At 32.4% G+C, this 21041-nt stretch overlaps 3 protein-coding genes across 6 annotated transcripts; 2 read left to right on the forward strand and 1 right to left on the reverse strand.

Annotated features, from left to right (window-relative positions):
- Window positions 1–1081: 1081 nt before the first annotated feature.
- Window positions 1082–1835, reverse strand: LOC112528104 (root allergen protein-like). The gene is made up of 2 exons (XM_025139025.1): window positions 1626–1835; window positions 1082–1473 (listed from the first exon to the last, which is right to left on the reverse strand). Exons 1-2 carry the CDS (start codon window positions 1804–1806, stop codon window positions 1184–1186), a joined length of 471 nt encoding a protein of 156 aa, XP_024994793.1. The 5' UTR covers window positions 1807–1835; the 3' UTR covers window positions 1082–1183.
- A 3330-nt stretch (window positions 1836–5165) lies between these two features.
- Window positions 5166–6663, forward strand: LOC112527853 (uncharacterized protein At1g27050). The gene is made up of 2 exons (XM_025138686.1): window positions 5166–5517; window positions 6075–6663. The coding sequence occupies exons 1-2, from the start codon at window positions 5173–5175 to the stop codon at window positions 6342–6344; spliced, it is 615 nt and encodes a 204-aa protein (XP_024994454.1). The 5' UTR covers window positions 5166–5172; the 3' UTR covers window positions 6345–6663.
- A 1612-nt stretch (window positions 6664–8275) lies between these two features.
- On the forward strand, window positions 8276–13099 carry LOC112527852 (ultraviolet-B receptor UVR8). Of its 4 annotated transcripts, none has more exons than XM_025138682.1 (9): window positions 8276–8365; window positions 9574–9918; window positions 9998–10150; window positions 10228–10386; window positions 10546–10713; window positions 10815–10946; window positions 11261–11338; window positions 12132–12230; window positions 12636–13099. In XM_025138682.1, the coding sequence occupies exons 2-9, from the start codon at window positions 9735–9737 to the stop codon at window positions 12824–12826; spliced, it is 1164 nt and encodes a 387-aa protein (XP_024994450.1). In that variant the 5' UTR covers window positions 8276–8365; window positions 9574–9734; the 3' UTR covers window positions 12827–13099. The 4 variants fall into 4 exon arrangements, with proteins under 4 accessions (XP_024994450.1, XP_024994452.1, XP_024994451.1 ...); XM_025138684.1 differs by having other exon boundaries at window positions 8293–8365; window positions 9705–9918; XM_025138683.1 differs by lacking the exon at window positions 8276–8365 and adding an exon at window positions 8448–8680.
- Window positions 13100–21041: the final 7942 nt, after the last annotated feature.

The following is a 21041-nucleotide window of genomic DNA, read 5'->3' on the forward strand; positions in this document are numbered from 1 at the left end:
GATTTCATTGTTTAATCTTATGAAATTTTTTCATGAAATTGTTTAATCTTGTGAAATTGTTTCATATAATACTTTTTTTGATAAAGTTGTTTCATATATGGTTATGAAATTGTTTCATATATGGTTATGAAATTGTTTCATATACTACTTAATGAAACTGTTTCATGTATTTCTCTAAAATTAATGAAACTGATTCATGTATTTATCTAAAATTAAAATAATGAAGATGATAATATCCATGATTAACATCATCCACAATAAAAATGATTAATCAACCTCTCATAATTACAAAAAAATGAACAAAATGAAAAATTATGATTAGTTGAATGAAGTTTGTAAGGTTTGTACAAATTAGGTGGTTTTTATTTGAACGCTCCCCATATAATATATATATATATATATATATATATATATATATCGTACACTGATACTTTTTTCTAACATTCAAGGAATTTGTGTCGACTCTCCATGCATGTGAATGAGAATAAGGATTTACCTATTTGGGGTTTTCATTTTTATGTTTATTTAAGTTTCGGTTTCGTACATATATATATATATATATATCATTTATTCAGAAAAAGTAAAAAAAACCCAACAATTTACAAAATAACTCATTGTATCACATCATAAAGCATTACAATGCAAGCCACGTCTTTGAGTGGAGTCACAGAGGTTAACATGACAACAATATCTAGTCTCCACGCCATAACGAAGTCATAACAAGTTAGTTAGAATCATGATTTGGCCACTATCACAACTCCTGATTTCACTGTCGGTAATTTCATTTTGATTACGGATTCTGATTTTATTTTACGGTTATGATATATAATATTTCCCAACAAGATTTTATATTTGCTTTTCCAACATTTCAAATGATACCATGCTAAAAAAAATTTGATTAGGCTATGGAAGTATTGCTTACATAGAAGAGATTGTGGACAAGAATCATGCAAATGCAATTGTCAAAGGATGTTATATCGTAAATTGAAATTAAAGGAGTTCTTTTTCCGTTGAGAGTGGAAAACAAGGAAAAAATCCATGAATATATGATTTCCGAAATTATATCAATAAAAACTAAACATTAACAAACAAACTTATATTTTATTATTGATCACCTTATTTATAAAAGAAACACAGTACCACATATAGGAAAACAGAGTGACAACTGAAACAATGTCCAACATCAATATGCATTTGGATTTGCAATGATGTATGCCTCGATAGCCTTGAAAGTCTTTTTGGTATATTCGTCAGCAAACTTAGCATTTTCTTCTGTAAATTTGGCAGGATCTTTGCACTTATACACAGATGAGACCTTATATGTTGAACCGTCGTTAGCTGCAGAAGGTACAAATTTTGCGTGATAAGTAGCAGACTCTAGATTGTCCATCCATTCACCACCTTCGAAAATTGTTGTACCAAGAGAGAAATTGTTGTGGTCAATAGCATCAATTGTGAGCTTTGATTTTGAGCCTACACCAATCAAATGTTAATATGATAAAAATATATTTTACAGAAGGTTTATACACCCACATAAATAACTAAAAAAATGAATCGAACAAGTTACATATGTATGAAGTTGTCTACTCATTAAGCACCATCTTGATGAAAATGAAATTACTTACCGTCAACAAAAGTAGTTTGTTGGACTGTTCCAATGCCTCCATCACCTTTGATGAACTCTATGGCCTTAAAAGATTCAGGCTCAACCTTTGGTGCAAGGTTGCGAAAATCAAGGAATGCCTTGAAAAGTTTGGAAGCAGAAACTGAAGAAGGAATCTCTAACTCACTTGTAACAACTGCCATGATGTATGATGAATAATGGATGGTTTTATGGTAATGAAATGCAAAGTATGTTGTTATGGTATTTATAGGCTAAACCAAAGGGTATGTCATTAAATAGATGTCAACCAAAGGCGGCTACTCAAATCACATAAATGTCGACCTAAATTAGCAATTAGAAAAGCTAATTTTAATGCATTTAACCATCAAACCACATCAAATTGGTTCGATTTTTAATATCGAACCAAATGTCAAAATTTCAAATTTCCTCCTTGTAGTTTCATAATGGTTATGAAAAAGGTGGCTAAATCCTAAAATTTATTACTACAGTCCTCAAAGTTTCATTTTTGCTACAAATCATGTCCTTGCTCCGGTCTGGTTATCTTCTCCGGCGAGTACCCCTCATCACTCCCCATTTGGCACCCCTCACCATCCTCCTCCCCCACTTCAGCACCCCTAATTTAAGTTTACAAATCAATCGAGATTCCAGCTAATAAATCAATCTACCACCATGCAAAAAAACCACTAATCAAACTCAAGAATATACCAAAATCCAAAATAAAATATGAATACAAATACAGTATCTCAAATACATCAAGAAATGAACAACGAATTTATAGAATTTTATTTAAAAATTTGTGCTATGAAGCAGGTAAAATCAAGCATCCTAAAAATTGTGTAACAATATCTTTTCACTTAAATCTTGATCAAATGAAATCCATTAAGAAGATGGAACCGTAAAAGAAGATAAAACCCAGAAACCATAAAGAAAAGCTATAAAGAAAATAAAAACAAGAAGAAACAAACAAAACCCATAAATAAGATGAACCCATATATAGCATGAAGCATATTTGTGAAGTAAAAAAATCTTCATGAAAATATTCTATCTTTTTTTTTTTATATATATTTATTCATTCTTATACCAACCTCCTTTAATTTTATCATCTTCTAAAATCTCACCCTATACTTATTATTGTTCATTTAATATATATGGAGAGATTTCGATATAAATCAGTTACTGATTTTTGATGAATTATTTTTCCACTTGATTTTCATATAATAAGATTCTTTTTGCAAAAAGAGAGTCATCCCAAAATAAGACAACCTCATGGGTCAAACATCATTAGTTGACACAAAGTCATTTCACCCTCATACACACTTCTTTATTTCAATCTTTCGACTTCTCACCGATGTGGGATAACATAAACTCAACCATAATCCACTATTTAAAAATACTCAATTCTCATAATATCAGCTCAAATATTAGGTTGTTGTTTATATATATATATATATATAAAGATGAAGATATTGATTGATTGATGATTGATATATTTATACTTTCAAATTTGCTTTGATATCCCAAGAAATGTGGATCTAAAATATTGAAGGTGCTGCAGGTGTTATCGTCTAAAAGATATGACGATCTAGATAGAGATAAACGTATTAAAGATAGATTATAACTAATATCTATCATAGCTATCTACTTGTATCATATCTCTATTTAAAGGACTTTTGATTAATGAGAATTACATATTCATTATCTCCATTCTATTGTTGTTTTCTGTCAATTATTCTACAACATATTATCAGCACGTATGCTTCGTAGAACAAATTCGATCGAGAAATCAAGCTAAAATTCGACATTTAAGGTGACTTGTATATGTTTTAAGCTTTAAAAAATCACCTTATTATGCTTTAGAATAAATCTTTTACTGCCTTTGCCAATCTTATGCATTCCTAATTCACGCATTTTGTTTTTATATGCTTTAGAAATTGTACGAGCAATTAATAAACACAACTGTTAGCTAATTATGATCATTGGGTACTGTTTTCTTCTTTTTCAATATATGATAATTCCATACATATCATCTGAATTTTAGATTTTTCTTTATTTGCTTGGTAGCCACTTAAGTTAGGCCATTAATATGTGGAACAAATTCTAGATTTTTTTTAACTTACTTTTGAGTGAGATTAGGAAACCTTATGACTCTTTTTTATTATTATTTATGTGGATGCATCTTTACTTATTTTGAAATCCGAAGTTATAGCTTATATTTTGGAAAAAAAAATAGAATATGATTATGTTTGTAAAAGTATTATTATTATCTGTATTAATCCAAATGCAAAATGCATTCAACAAAAACGAAGACTAGTGGAAGTGAAGTCAAGATAGTCACCAAAGCGGATAAGATTATCGTTTAGCCAATTGAATACCAATATAAGATAAAGTCAAAAACAATCTGACAAATACTATTTTTGGTGAGCCGATTTTTTAGTGCAAACAAGTTCAAATGTACTATTTTATTAGTACCATACTTTATTTACCGTTTTTTTTCTTGCAAATTCAACCAGAAGAATGAGTTATATTAACAAACGTCTACATCAATATTAAAAAGATAAACTGAGGGGCTGTTCGGTTCGTTTTCTGTTAAGACCTGTATGGATATAGATGTCTGTATTGATATAGTTGTCTGTATATTAACAGATAAGTTGTTGTTCGGTTGTTATGCTGAATAAACAGTCTGAATGTCAAAAATTACCATTTTACCCTTAGTCTTTATTTTACCCCAATCTTTGTTTTTGTGGATCAATTTTATTACATTAGGTATCCATAACAAGAACAACAAATAGATCAAATGAAACCAAAATGCTGAATCAAATGAAAACCCCATTTCAAAAGAACTAAAATCAGTGAAACTCTAAATACATGTGAATCAAAGAGTGAATATTTGACATGTTGGAAAATCGATGAAAATATTCTTCAACTGGCGATTTAGGTTTTCCTCAAATCTCGATCATGAAGGAAAACAACTATTCAACAAAATTCCTGCTTCTTTCATATTTATAATAGAGAGAGTGATGTACGGGTGGTTGTGGCGGTGGTGGTCAAAGGCGGAGGGAGTTGGGACTCGTTACAGGGAATGGGTCAATCCAGAAGGCGAGGTTGAAGATGAAGATGAAGAAGGCGAGGTTGACGATGAAGGGTTGAATAAGGAGAGGTTGACGATGAAGGGTTCAATTTTGGAGGAAAGGAGGGAAAGGGTAGCTTTGGAATCAATGGTTGAATAAGTGGCTGAGTCCATAGAACTCCACTTTTCTGGCTGACCGGTTAAACTATCGGCTAACCGAATAAGCCAGAAGCGAACAACAATATATGGCTGACTGAATAAGCCATTCAGGCTTAATAACCCATTAATTCATTGTGGAACAACTCTAAATGATATAAGCATGCACAGAAAACCAAATTCGATAAGTACAAGTATTAAAGTTGGATATCCAACAGCTATAAAAGCCTACCATCATATTTAATATTTTATTTTCTTAGTGGTTAGGTTGACGTAATAGCTTCGACTTAACCCCCGAATATCCCCTTCCTCAACAACACACAGCATGAGTCGGAAGAGGGAAAAACCCTATTTCTCCCGCCACACGCCGTACAACTTTCCTAAACGCCGCCGCCCTCTCCCTTCCGATCCGGCAATTGACGATGACTACTTTCCCGACCAACCAACATCCTCCGGTGACACCAACACCGTAGTTATCGTCGCTGGCCTTTCCTCTGACTGCTCCGTCCTGGATGTCAAGTCCAGATTCGAAATCTACGGATCGATTTCTCGTACACGCATGGATTCCGGTGGTTTCGCCTACATCACCTTCCGTTCTAGGGACTCTGCTGAGTCTGCCATCGCCGCGTCACTTGATCCGTCATTCGGCATCACCCTCAATTCTACTAGAGTAACTCTCGATCTCTCTCAATTAATCAACATTTCATATAATTACCTTGCTTACGATGAAAATTATGTACTTGAGCATGTAAAAACAATATTTTCATCGATTAGGTATATGATTTCACACCATCAAGGTATATCAAATCAATTTCTTGATCTATTATCCCAGGTCAACGGTGAAGGGGTGAAAATCACTCCAAAGTTCACATTTTTGGCTTATTTTAGTCATACTTGTTAACTTCCAAATTTACAAGAATTCTTCTTTTTTAGCAAATTCTATAACTACATGTAACTATATAAGAAGTAGTAACATAGAAAGGGTTTGGAGATGGAAAACCAAAGCAAATCGATGTCAATTTGAATCCAAAACTACTAGGGTTTGAATGTCTATCGTTGAAAGTGCACTTTTTTACTTAGAACAGAAGGAATAGCTGCTAGTGCCGTTCGATACTGTTGACCTACCTCTCATTTGTTCTATAAATGAATGTTCCATTAACCAACTATTACGTATTCCGTAATTTGATTATTGGGTGGGACTAAATGTGTGATTATATAATGGTGCAGGTACAAGTGACGTGGGCAAATGATCCAGTGCCACAATGGAGGGAAGGGGTTAAGAAGAAGGAAGCTTCTTCATCATCGAAGCTATTGAAACCAGAGTTGCCTCTTAGCAGACATGGAAGAGGGAACAAGCTCGGATCAGCAATTGTAAACTACAGAGATGAAAAGAATGATGGTAACACAACCATCAACAATGAGAAGAATGGTGGAAGAAAAGGTTTGAATGTGCCATCCAGAGGTCGGGAAATTATCGCTTATGATGATATTTTGTGACTTAGAAGAGTTCAAGTTCAAGTTCCAAATTTCCAATTGAAAGCATAATGATTTGCTGCTAAGATGATTTGTACATCAAGTGGTAAACTTGTATATTGCTCTTGATTTGAAGATTATTGGTTTTAGGGTAATACAAGAAGAAACAATAGGGGTTTCTTGTGGATTGTCTCCAACTGTAACATCATTGATAATTTGATAGTAATTTGTAATGGTACTTGTGGGGTTTTGATTTTTGAGTCTTCTTGACTGTTTTTATTGACGATTGTAGTTGTATTATGTTGCAATAATTAGTTGGATTGGGGGATGGCCATATCTTGGTACTTCTTTTTCTTGGTATTGTTATCTCTCATATTAAGATGAGAAAGGTTTATAATGATGATGATGTTTTTTTTCTCGGAAATGGGTGATTCTAGTCTTCGCCCGGGCTAATTCCGTGTCAAGTCTTGACTGTAGGTTTCGCCTATGATCATGAGGACAAAATGATGTAAGGTTAGACTGGTTAGTTGATCATGGAGTATTGCATTTTGCTTAGTAATGAATACAAGGCATATGAAATCTGGTGTGTTTCGTTGGTTACTGAAGTGTTCCTTCTTACATGTGATGTGGGAAATAGGGTGATCTCATAACCTTGGATGGTTATTGTTTGATTTAACAAACCCATGTGATAATTTGGATCATTGGTAAAAATAGTTTTGATTGATGCCTAGAACTTTGATGTATATGCTATTAAAATTAGTATTATACCTTATGGTTCGAAGCATGACTAAGGGATGTTCAAAAACCCGACCAACCCGATCAACCCAACGCGAAATAACCCAACCCAATTCAACGTGAAATAACTCAACCCGAAGCAACCCGATGTCTAATTGAGTTGTAAAATTGTCAAACCGTAGGTATTGGGTTGATATTGAGTTACTATTATTTAAACTCAACCCAACCCGATGAACCCGATATCCTTTTATTTCTTGAATTTAATATGATTGTTGAATTTCTATTAATATATACATTAGACAATTACACTATCATGTATGTTTTTCATATATACATATTTTCAATCTATTCATATCTCTATATAACTCATTCAGTAACTGTGAACATATATATGGAAATTGAGAAAATTAACTGAATGTGATATACGTAAGAAATATGAATAAATTGTATCAAATGGTTGATGATGAAAAAGAAATTATGAGTAGAGAAATAATATATTCAAGGTTAAAAGAATATTTTGATATACCAAAATATCAACCCGACTAACCCGACCAACCCGTACGGGTTAGGTTGGGTTGCACTTTGGTTTGGGTTGGGGTTAAGATTTCTCAAAACCGCGAGCATTGGGTTGGGTTGTTCAAATGTCCTCAACCCGATCAACCCAACCTATAAGCACCCCTACATGACACTTATGTTGTGTCTTCAAATTCGAACGAAAGAAAAAAAACCAATTAATATGATTTATGGAAAATGGAGACTCCTTAAAAAAGAATTTCTATAAAAATCTACTACTATTAGTTTTTGTAATAATATATTTTTTTAAGTCTCTTGCATGGTTTAATGGAATGGATTGGATTTAAAGAGATTTGAAATTAAATCACATTCCAATTCAACGTTTGATTTAAAAGATTTTTTGAATTTAAAATCGCATGATTTCATTGAAATTTCACAAACACATGGCTTTGAAATCCCACGAGATAGTCGGTATTTCTAGAAATTTCATAAGATTTGTATGTAATAATGTTTTATAATATGTTAAAAACATTTATTTTGTAATAATCAATCAATAAAAAGATAATTTAATTATTTATAATTTATTTTTATAAATTATTTAAAAATAATATAAAATCCTACAAATCAATACCAAATCCAACATATCTACGTATTTTAGGAAGTAGACCTTTTTTGGAACTCAAATAGTGATCCAAAGGGCGACTAGAAAGGTCAAAATTAAGACGAGTGTTCGTGTGCCCTGTTATACTCGCATCAACAAAACACTTGCAATTATCTAAATATTCTGATTCTGAAAGGTATCATCTTCTGATAATCTCCTACTCTCTTTCCTCTTCATTGGCAGTTTCTAGGGTTTAATTCTATGTAAACATGTATTGCAATTTTATGGGCGAGATTGGTATGTTTACATATTGCTGGATTGATTTGGTACTTGTATCAAGGTTCAGTATTGTTTTTATTGATCGTTTGTTGTGGGAACTAATCATCCAACCAAATTGGAAGTGAACGTACCTAAATTTGGAGGATACTTTCTGCTTCTGCATAAAATATACTTTTTGTTCGAGAACCTGAAACACAAATCGCGTTGATTTATTGATCCTTCAGTAACCAAGGTATCTTCATGTAAGATGGCTTACTTGTGTTATTTGTTGTTTTGGTTTCTTTATCTGGACCGCATTCACCTGACTAACGTATTTTTAGGCATCTCACACTAGCAATGTCGATAATAATCAAGTTCGCTTCTCCATCTTTGACTCGTGAAATTCGTTTCATGTGTTGTAGTTCTATATTGGCTATACTTGTCCCATTTCTCCTCCATATATATGTTGAAACCTCCAAACCATTTGGGTTGTGGCGCACAGGTTAAGGATCAAGGGATGTAGTGGAAATCTAATCTTTCCTGGGTTCTAATCCTGCCAAAGCCCTTGTGACCATCGACGATCACCTGCGATGACTCTAGGGCATTTGTGCCACCTGGAGGATTAGTGGGTGAGCGTAAGCTAGCTTGGAAACCCACGGTTGCCTAAAAAACCTCCATTCTCTTTTGGAGGGCTCTTTTGGTGTTATCTAATGGGTTCCACGTATTTTCTCCTTCATATATGATAAAACCTCCATTCTCTTTAAGGGATCTTTTTGTAGTAATCTAATGGGGTTCTACGGTTCTACCATTAATACTCTAGGACAATCTTGCACAATTTTCAGAAAAGCTTTTCACATATTCAGCCAAGTAGGGATAAATATTCAGCCAATTATACAATCTTCTTTTGCTGTAGCAGGCATATAGCACATAGATGCCTCTAGTCTAGTGTGTCTTTGTGTTTTTGTTTGTCATCAGAACTTATTTAAGAATGAAACAAAGAATATTTTGTGTATTAAAAGTAACATGCTTGTTCATATAGCCCACACCTTGTACTGCCCTTTAGCTTTTTCTCTTCACCAATTTTAGCACCCAAAGAAAAAAAAACTTGTTTGGTTAACGCATTAATGCAGCTTAAACTTTTTTCAGAAATCTGCTACAATTGATACTGGAGAAGCAGAAGTATACTTCACTTTCGAGATAATCTGATTGTCTGACAAGCTTCATTTGCAACAAACATATTTTTTTTGGTAATCTGACCAATTTGGAGTTTAATCTAGCACTTGATCATAAGCAACTAGAAAAGCGAAATGGAAGCAAAAGAAAGAGTCGATGATACAGAAGAAAAAGAAGTATGGAGTTGGGGAGCAGGTACAGAGGGACAACTAGGAACTGGCAAACTTCAAGACGAGCACATTCCTCAACTCCTCCCTATTCTCTCTTCTTTATCTCTCTTGTCTTGTGGCGGGGCTCATGTCATTGCTCTCACTCCTGGTATCATGTACTATCATTCTCTCCATTTATATGCATGCGTATGTTTCTGTGTTTATATGAGTGATCTCTTCATTTGCAGGTAAACTGGTGTTGACTTGGGGAAGGGGCACATCTGGTCAACTTGGCCATGGGAATCTGGTCAATAGCTTAGAACCAAAACCTGTAGATCTTTTAAATAACTACAATATAACCCATGTCTCAGCTGGTTGGAACCACTCGGGTTTTGTTTCAGGTTTGTACTCATTTTTTGGGAGTGTAGCGGTCCATTTGCATAACTTGATTTAATCTGATTTTCTTTCTTTGCTTTAGAATCTGGACACCTATATACTTGTGGTGACGGCTCATTTGGTCAGCTTGGGCTGGGTGATTACAGGTCACAGAATTGTCCGATAAAAGTCTCATGCTTTGCATTTAGGCATGTTGAGCAAATTGCATGCGGGATGCGCCATTCACTAGCTTTGTTGAAAGGTGAACTCACATTGAATCTTTAATAGTTGTCAATATGATGTTACTGAAGGTCTTCGTTTATTTGCCAAAACAAGATAATTCATGTCGTTTATTTGCTTATGTTGTTGGTAATTGAATTTAGAATATGGGATTCGAAATATTGAGGCCAATTTGGTTCAGGTGAACATGGAGACCAAGTATATGGTTTTGGATCCGGGAAGCGTGGTCAATTAGGAACATCTAACGAGAAAATCAAATCTATAAGTCTTCCACAGAGTGTTTCTGGATTGGAGGAGGTCAACGTTAGTAGTATCAGTGCAAATGGAGATCATAGTGCAGCATTATCTGGTGAGTGAATAGCAATAAGCTATGATCAAATCTCAGTTTATAGAAGTTTAAATCCGATCATTTTTTCCAAGTGTAATGTTCTTATCTTGTTTTTTCAATAGCTGATGGGCATTTGTACACTTGGGGAAGAGGGTTCGGTGGTACTCCAGATGTTTCTTGTCCCAATCGAGTGATTTCACCATTCTCATTTACGCAGGCTACCCTTGGGTGGAATCATGCCTTGGTACTAACAGGTACAATGTGAAGTGCGGTCTACTCCCTTCATTTGCTAATAGTTGTCTCATTTAACTTTGAATATCAAATCTATATTTAACAAAATCGTAGTTATTATTTGTTCTTCTATAGTTTTAATGTTGATTCTTTTTGTATTATAATACTTGATGTAATTATTAATTTCTCTTTAAATATCAATTATGAAGTGTTATTAGACATCTAAAGTCAAAAGAAAGGGTATGTTTACAGTTCTTCCAGGAACTCGAGTCTTACGAATGCCAGTTGTTGCATGATGATTCAACCATAAATTGAAATTATTCGGTTTTGTCCACAGATGAAGGGGAAGTTCTTATGCTTGGTGGCAGCCATCACGGGGTTCATAACAACCCTCAAAAGGAAAATTTGGCGAATCGTATGTATCATTATGACTCAAGTTGATTATCTTTGAGGTCTTGAATGAATGAAATTACTTCTGAATAAAGAATTCCATCATACAATTTCTTCATATTTTGCTGATACAAATGGTTGTTTCAAGGCTTCCTCAAGTAAATTTTACCTTTTAACACATAATAAGCTTCCATCATGTTATATGCATTAATTTACTCCCTCCATCAATAACAAAATGCAACCCCTACAACTAGTTTTAGGGAATTTATATATACATATATATGTATGTGTATATATATATATATATATATATATCTTCTAATGAGAACACTTGTAAAAGAATCTTGTGGATCTTAATCAATGCCATTAATTTATCTGTGATGACAATAATGAGTAAGAATGTGACTTCAACTTTGAACCTTCCCAAATGGAAATGTTTTAATCATCAAGGCATATCCCAAAAACGGAAATTGTTGCATTTTTCATGGCACCTAGGGAGATAAAACTATCACAACACTTGAGTGGTTGTGTTTGTTGGATATGGAGCCTAGTTTGGAGCATGAACCAGTCTTTGGGTCATGACAGTTGGGCAATAAGGATAATAGTTTTCTTGTCTAATACTTTTGATATCTTGTTTTCTTCTTATAGAAGAGACATTCTTCATCAATGATATGCTACAATCTACAAGATTCACGAAATATAGTAAAATCCTAATAACCCCTTGTTAATGTAGGCAAATATTTGGGATACTTAGATACCGTGTTCAATTTCTTTTCCCTGTTTCCTGGCGTTTATTATTGTGCGTGTTTGATTTGCAGAGGATTCAAACGATGTCCATTTACAGAAAATTCATGGTCTCAACGGGATAAAAGTTGCAGGAATTGCATCAGGGGCAGAACACTCCGTCCTTACCACAGGCAAGCATTCTGGTGTATATATTGAATAAAGATCTCCAATCCCAAATCCTTCGTCTCTTCTCTTTCCCACCAATCACCTAGAGACACATAATTACTTCATTTAATATAAATTTATTTATTTTATGTGTTCATTCTCTCTCTCTCTTTGATGAGGCATGATTGGTGGACATGGAGGTCAAGGGGGCATGGGATTTTGGGACAGGAGATTCTTGTTCATATATATTGATCTTATCTTTCACATCTTGATCATCCATAAAACAATGCATGACACTCGGAAGTTAGAAGTTGTATTAGGTGTCAAATCTCAAAACATCATATAGGGACCGTTATCTATATATAGAACTAGCGAGCATCAATGCAACTAATTTGCAGGTTATTTACTTGGTGTACACAATTTTTCTGCAGAAAATGGAGTGGTAATGACGTGGGGATGGGGTGAACATGGTCAGCTTGGTTTAGGATGCACATCTGACCACACTAGTCCTCAGGTCGTAAGATTGGGCGAAAATATTGCACACAAACATATGACGTCAAAAGTCTACTGTGGAAGTGGTTTTACGTTCGTTGTTCGGACTCAGAGAGGGAAACGATATTAGAAAGAGCATAACGAGTGGTGGGATGGCAAGCATTGGCTTATCGTTTGCATGCATGATGCATACTTTTCTTTTGGTAACTGTGGATGTTTATGTCAGCCTGTGTGTATCTTCATTAATCCTATGCCTCCTGAGGAGTCTCAAACTGAGGACATACTTGCAGTTTTTGGTGCTTGAGGATATGGCCACCAATATAAAAGATTGAATGTAAATGAACAAATGAGACCATTGTTCATGTTTGTTTATATATTTAAATGAGCAAAAGAAAGTGTCCATGTTCGTTTATCTATTAAGAAGACGAATATAAATGAACTTTGCGTCAAATGTTTTACAAACGATTAGTTTGTTTACAACCCTACTTATTAGATGTGGAAAAAAATATAGGTCTGAAAACTGAGTAAACATAAACTAATATATGACGGATCAAAACAAATTGACAACGATGTATTGTTGGATATGTCGTCTTCAAGTTCAACAGCTAATTACTTGGAGCGTCATTTTGTTACAGGCTCGTGAATTTGGTGAGATTCCTACTTCATAACCTTTATATAGATCCTATAATCATGCTATAAGTGTTCGTTTTGCAGATAATTGTGATCTGTTCATCAGCTAGTTTATCAGAGCATCTCCAATAACTACGTTACAAATTTTTCCAAAATAGAGTATCAAAAGTTAAATTCTCTAAAAAAATCATGTTCAACTTTAACAACCACTCTATTTTAGCAATTTTATCATTAAATATATTATTAAAATATTCAATATATTTAATAAAATATTATTTCTCTTTACTAAACACTTAATTTCAATGTCTCTTATTGGTGAGAAAGAATAAATATATAGTTCTAAATTTGCACAACTGTTTGAGCAAAAAAGTTGTTGAAATCTCACTTTTCTCTATTTTAACATAATTGTTGGACAAGTTCTCAGCTACCAGCTAACATATAAGCTAACAACTAGCTTATTAGCTAGTTTGCTAAACATAGCCTTAATATCCATCGTTTATATTGTCAACTTCATTTTATATTGTTTTATTCGTTCATGATTAATAAAAACATTATTATATTAAGAGAAACTAAATCAATAATAATGTTGTTGTTTAAGGTTAATAGCGTCTCAAACAGGTATTTTTATAATTTTTCTAAAATTGAATATCAAAAGTCTAAATGTCTAGAGAAAATTGCATCCAACCCGTAAAACTATTTTATTTAATGATTTCAATATTAGTTATATTATTTAAGTATTTAATACATTTAATAAAAATATTAGTTTTTCTCTATTAAATATTTAATTTCAATGTCTATAATTACTATGAAAGAACTAAATATTATTTTTCTCTCTTAAATATAGAGTTTTAAGAGATTTTTCTAAATTTGGAGATTTCCACCTTCACTTTTTCTTTTCTTTTATTTATTTAAGTATACATCATGTGTGGAAATAAGGGTCGCATATCAAGGCAATATGTATTTTGGATTATAAAGGTTGTATATCAAGAAGATGTGTATATTGGGATAAGAGTAACATATCAAGGAGAGGTGTATACCAGGATAAGAGTGACGTATAATCATCGAGTTATAAAAATCTGGGTTTTTAATCAAGTGTTCATAATTATCGTATTCTTATGATGCGATAACTTGGGATTGTCGCATCTGTGTGATGCGATGAAGTGTGGTTATCACATCCTTGTGATACGAGGAGAGAGTTTTGTTGCATCCTTATGATGTGACAAGTTAATTTTATCGCATCCATATAATGCGACAACTTGGGTTTATCGCACAGTATGATGCAATGAGTTTATATTCTCACACTCGTGTGTTGTGAGGACAAGTGTTTGTCTCATCCATGTGATACGGGGAATTTGTATACATTTTATATGATGTGATAAATTTTATCCATAATGTGTTTATCAGGTTATTTGGGTATTTGAATGCAATAAATGAGACTTGTTATATTAAAATGATATTTATTTATTATTATTACAAATATGAGTTCAAAAATGTGATTTGGTGATTATTCATCCGGTAGTTACATCAAAGGGATTTCTCAATAGATCTCAAGGTCTAACTCTCATTTTGCGTTTCAAAAATATGCATTACAGGTCAGGCACAAACAAAAGACAAGGAAAGGAAAAATTATGAAGTGTTATAATATGTTTGCATGGGTTATTGGGCTAGCATGTTCTTCTTTTGTATCTGAATACTTGTTATGTATTCATGTGTTGTATAAAGATTTTGTGGAAAAAATTATTAGCTATTTTGTAATATAGCTTTTGTGGAGAGTTTGGGACCGCATGTGTAAATTATACTTCTTGATATATGAAAATATATGTTTATATGCAAATGTGATCTTGGGGTGTTACACTGTTCTTGTTCATGGATAAAATAAATAATATAGATATTTATGTTTGGGGCCATTTACGTTTTATTTACAAACTAGTGAAAAAATGTTTCGGTTGATAAAAATATGTATTTACTTCAATTAGTACAATAAGGATAGGATCAAACGAGAAGGCATACAGTTTATGAAAAGGTGAATAGGAATCCTGACCAACCACCAAATTAAATAAAGGATTGTGATTATTGATGGCCAAATATGTAATATAATTGCCTAACTCAATTAATAAACACATTGGAAAAAAAATCAATTTAATAGGCAACACTTGGGTGTTGCCGATATTACTAATTCTTAAGTTTGGTCATTTAAGTCGAGACTTTAACTCAACGCGGATAAACGATCATTTTGGAGTGCTAATATTAGATCTTTGATTCAGATGGACGGATTTGAAATACGACTTAAGTGATGCACAAAATTTGAAAAAGTTTTTGATAATCACGTAGAGAGAAGGATTTTGTATGTTTTTAGTTAAAGTTTTAATATTAGTCGAGATTTACTTGACAAAGATATTCGAGTATAAATCTTCAGACTAAGGGAATTTGATATTTTTAAATCACTTAGCTAATTCGGCATTATCTATAAAACTTTACGTTTGAGAAATTGGAATTTTTATAGATACTCCATAAGTTTCTGAATATATCGTTACTACAATTGTCATAAGGAAAACTTACACCCATGCTATCTTTTAATTAAAATTTTATTGCATCCTTTAAGCATTTTCACCAACAAAAACTTGATTTTGTCTCACAACCGAAAATTACACAAGAAGTTCATTGACCTCTCTGATTCTCAATAGTCAAATTCATGTGGAAACGATCTAGGTACTGTACCATTCTATTACTTGTAACGATCACAGTGTTAGAGTGCACTTAAATCGTCAGTCTAGAACCGCAGATATAAGAAACATGTTCCAGTGTTCCTAATCAATTTTGGATTTTATTGGAACCATCCCTACATACAGGGGCGGATGCAATGATAAAAAGAATGGGGGAAGGGACCTCATTCAAAAACTCAAAAACAAAAATTCACAGGTTAAAATTTAGGTTTTACATGATTTATCTTTCACTTTCCCTCATTACATTTTTCCACGGGACCCCAAACCCAATCGAAACCGTTACTCTAACCAAAAAAATCTGTTGAAATCAATCAAAAAACCAAAAAAGTTATTCGAAATCAACAAAAACACTAAAAAATCTCTCGAAATCAACCAAAAAACTCTAAAATTCCCTCGAAAACATTGTAATTAGGTTAAAAACACATCAGACGATTTTACGAGTCTACTAAACAAAAATCTTGGATTTGCTACTGTGTACATATATATATATATATAGACTTGGGATCATGTGAGACCAGCCTGTTTTCGTGAGACCCGTGAGACCACTTTTTTACACTTGAAACTTCACAGAAAAATGTTGTGAAGGTAACCTTCACAGTGTTTTTGCTGTGAAGGTTCGACTTTTTTAAACTTTCACAGTGTTTTTTCTGTGAAGTTTCAAGTGTAAAAATGTGGTCTCACGGGTCTCACGAAAGCAGCCTGGTCTCACGTGAACCCAACCCTATATATATATATATATATATATATATATATATATATATATATATATATATATATATATATATATATATATGCATACACATACATACATGTTTGTTATTGATCAACTTCTGAACATTCAAAGAGAGAGTTATGGTTGGCACCTAGTCAACGCATTAAAGATTGAACTTGGTGGATTTTTGCATTCAAATACCTAAATAACCTGATAAACACATTAAAAAATTTATTCATAATGTATTTATCAGGTTATTTGGGTTTCTTTTTGCGATGTCAACTTTTTATACCAGCTCATACCCTCACTTATTACAATTTTTTCTGGTTGAAACTAAAAAGAATAACCAACAATAATTATTATAACTTTTGGTGGCCGCTTTTAAAAAATCAATTCAACAATTTCATCTGTCCATACTTTAAAAATATATAATTCTTTAAATCTTTACAGATTTACAAAGACTTATCTGCTTTCTAATCAACCATTATATTCTTCATCTGAATGATTGATTAAACATCCACTCCCATAATCATTTCCCTTATCTCCAGTCCACAACATATATTTAAATGGGTATCAATCTTTCCTATGCATATATTACTTTTCTATATAAACACGGGAGCAACCTTCCCTACAAATTTACACACACACACACACATATATATATATATATATATATATACATACATACATGTATACCAGTTGAATTGAACCCTTTCTTTTTTACATTTTCCCATATTTTGACTAAATCCTAAAGATATTTCATTCATTTAAAAAAATCCTATAAGTTACCACTGTAAATTTGTATATGATGGAAAATGACACCCCTAAAGATTTCCCTTTTTGATAGCTGAATTGACCAGGCATGGTACCCACTAGCTCATGATGCATTTTGGGTCACATGAAGTGCTTCTGTATCTTAGTCCAACTCAATTAGCTTTTGTCCACATTCTTTTTCTTTTTTTTGAATTGGTTTGTGTGTGTGTGTGTGTTTTATTAAGACATGATTGTCTTACAATTTTGGGAGTTTTAATCACTTTTGGACTCCACCACTATGCCTAATACATCCAAAAAGTGCTACAACCAAGCATAAAACAAAAGAATACATTTAAGTCTCGATATAAAATTCTTTACTACTATTTAATAACAATTATAAACTATAAGGGTGGTGTCTGATTGGTTTAAGTTTGGCTTCAAAGGTCAAAAGTACTTGGAGGTCCCAAGTTCAAATCCAATGAGGAAATAAAAATCCCCTTGTGGCCACGTAGGTTCAAATGCGGTGACTCCGGGCTACCTGTAAAGCAGGTAGTCGCTCTGGGATTAGTCAGCTCGCATAGCGGGTTGGATATCTAGGTTAAAAAAAACAATTATAATGATGGGATCACTGAAATCCATTGCAATTAAATAATTTGTTTCTAAGTATAATTTACGTTATAAGTTGGTTCGTGATTGAAAATAAGATTTATAAAAAGTGTAGGAAAAGGAAACTTGATATAGCAAAAAGAAGAACCTGATATAACAAAATCACAAAACTTTGAATTATGGGTGTTGAAAAAACCGTTAGACTACTCAAACCCTTTGAAGAGAGTTAAACCGAACCGTTTTTGACGATTTGATCCGTCTAGTGTTCATCTTAACTTTCAATAATGTTATATTGCTAGGAATTTGATTTTGGATTGTTCTTTTAGTTTAAAGCTTGTAATAGGCCTAGACCGTCTTAGACCAAACCGTTTTTTTATTATCCGGTTTGATCACATGCTACAAAACCTTTCGGGTTACAGAAATTTTCTTAAAGCATCATTAAAGTTAGAGGGTTAAATGGTTTAAAACGAACCACAAATATGTCTAGTTTAAACAAGTAAAACAAAAAAGAAGAACAGCGATTTAGGAGCAAAATTTGATAAGCTTTAACATCGAAAAATGTGGCATACTTATTGATTTCAGTACCACATTTAATATCTTCAACATAGAAATATGTGGCACATTTATTGATCTGGTAAGAGTTTAATCACAAACCAACTTATTATGCATGCAATTGAAGTTATAAATTATACGGCGGTAATGTCAAGTTTTAAGCCTTATGAGTTACAATAAGATAACGGCGTTTTTTTAATTTACGCTATAAAGCGACAAAATATATATATATATATATATATATATATATATATCTTGTTTTGAATAATGTAAACAAATTAAATGCATATAATTAAAAAAAAGAATTATTGAGTTTATAGAAAATGATATCATTGTGCAAAATCGGGATTAAATCTCTTACGTGGCGATTGTTTTTTAAGATGTGCTGAAATATGGAATTTTATTTCACTTCTGATTTATAAGAGGTGGTAGGGGTGCTCAAAAACCCGATTAACCCAACCCAACGCGAAATAACTCAACCCGAAGCAACCCGATGTCTAATCGAGTTGTAAAATTGTCAAATCATAGGTATTGAGTTGATATTGGGTTACTATTATTTGAAACCAACCCAACCCGATGAACCCGATATCATTTTATTTTTTGGATTTAATATGATTGTTGAATTTCTATTAATATATACATTAGATAATTACATTATCATGTATGTTTTTCATATACACATATTTTCAATCTATTCACATCTCTATATAACTCATTCGTATATATGTTCAGTAACTGTGAACATATATATGTAAATTGAGAAAATTAACTGCATGTGATATATGTAAGAAATATGGATAAGTTGTATCAAATGATTGATGATGAAAAAGAAATTATGAGTAGAGAATAACATATTCAAGGTAAGAAGAATATTTTAATGTACCAAAGTATCAACCCGACCAACCTTTATGGGTTGGGTTGGGTTGGGTTAAGATTTTTCAGACCGCAAGCATTGGGTTGGGTTGTTCAAATGTTTTCAACCCGATCAACTCAACCCATGATCACCCCTAAAAGGTGGTGTTGAAGTCTGAAATCCGATTCAATAAGACTGTTTGTTTTTTGTAAACTGATAAACGTCTGAATTTATTATATTGTCTATTTTACCTATTAAAAATTATAGTGTTGAATTTATAGATAAATTTATACAATTTCATATATTTATTTATCATCATTGTAAAATTTACATCTAAATTATATAATTAACATTCATTTAAACGAAAAATATGTCATTAACGGTGTTTAACACATTTACATCCTACTAAAATACATTAATTGAGAGAAGTGATGATTGATTTGGTAAGGATCGATTGAGATAAATGATTGATTAAGGTTATCGATTGAGAAACATTGTTGTTTAGGATTTGAATAAATAAGAGGCAAATAAAACATAAGTGCCTCTGAAAAGTAAAAAAAAAACAAATAAACAGTCTGAATGACTTTGTTTCTTAATGAATCAGACATAAGAGGCTGATAAGAGTTTTTTTTATGAAAAACAAACAAGGCCTTAGAATCTTAACTCGTTATTTTCTTCAATTTTTAAAGAATTCATGTTCAACTCTTCGTGTATAGAAATGAGAGCAAGTATTTACCTATTTTGGTTATTAGTTGTTGAATTTCATTTTTATGTTTATTTTAATTTTAGATCCCTCATACATAATTATCATTTATTCTTTAAGTTATATATTGAAAACGTCCTACATCTTATAAAATAATGCGTTGTAACATATGCTAACATATTCTTATTATCCTTTTAAATTTGTTTATTAGATTTTAAAAAATTATTAATAAAATTATACTTTTTAAGTTTAATTATTTTATGTACTTTTCAAAAGCCAAAAATGTAACATATATATATATATATATATATATATATATATACATACATATATATATATAAGGGTTCAAACGAGAACACCTTCATTTTACGAGAACGCGACAACATCTTTTTTACTATAGACAATCACATGTGATACTATTATTCAATCACATATGATACACATGTGATACTAAATCAGAGACGCGAGCGATTTTCGATACGATCTTGGTTGCGACCAAGTCGCCCTTACACTACTAAACCCCCTCACAAGTATTATCACATGTGATAATAATATTGTTGATATGATATTATAATCCATCAAGACCATCAAATGTGATGTTAAATCATAGACCCAGATCTAACGCCCCAACCCACACATTGCATGTAATACATATATTTCGTATCAAAGAAATACATATTCATACACATCTGRTCYYATAGTAYAARAAACTATCATGACCAAATACAAGGTCCAAAAATTCAAAATACAATCTTGTACTAATCATCAAAACTGTGCATCAAAAGCAATTCTTCAACCAAAATGCATGTAAGA

This window comes from Cynara cardunculus (genome assembly GCF_001531365.2).
Source record: "Cynara cardunculus var. scolymus isolate 2C chromosome LG 15, CcrdV1, whole genome shotgun sequence".
NCBI lineage: Eukaryota > Viridiplantae > Streptophyta > Magnoliopsida > Asterales > Asteraceae > Cynara > Cynara cardunculus.

Coding starts and splice junctions, on each gene's coding strand:
- LOC112528104 (XM_025139025.1), bottom strand. CDS start 1,806: ATGGCAGTTGTTACAAGTGAGTTAGAGATTCCTTCTTCAGTTTCTGCT. Junction 1,474..1,625: donor ACAAACTACTTTTGTTGACG/GTAAGTAATTTC, acceptor TGATTGGTGTAG/GCTCAAAATCAAAGCTCACA.
- LOC112527853 (XM_025138686.1), top strand. CDS start 5,173: ATGAGTCGGAAGAGGGAAAAACCCTATTTCTCCCGCCACACGCCGTAC. Junction 5,518..6,074: donor TCACCCTCAATTCTACTAGA/GTAACTCTCGAT, acceptor ATAATGGTGCAG/GTACAAGTGACGTGGGCAAA.
- LOC112527852 (XM_025138682.1), top strand. CDS start 9,735: ATGGAAGCAAAAGAAAGAGTCGATGATACAGAAGAAAAAGAAGTATGG. Junction 10,151..10,227: donor CCACTCGGGTTTTGTTTCAG/GTTTGTACTCAT, acceptor TCTTTGCTTTAG/AATCTGGACACCTATATACT. Junction 10,714..10,814: donor TCATAGTGCAGCATTATCTG/GTGAGTGAATAG, acceptor TTTTTTCAATAG/CTGATGGGCATTTGTACACT.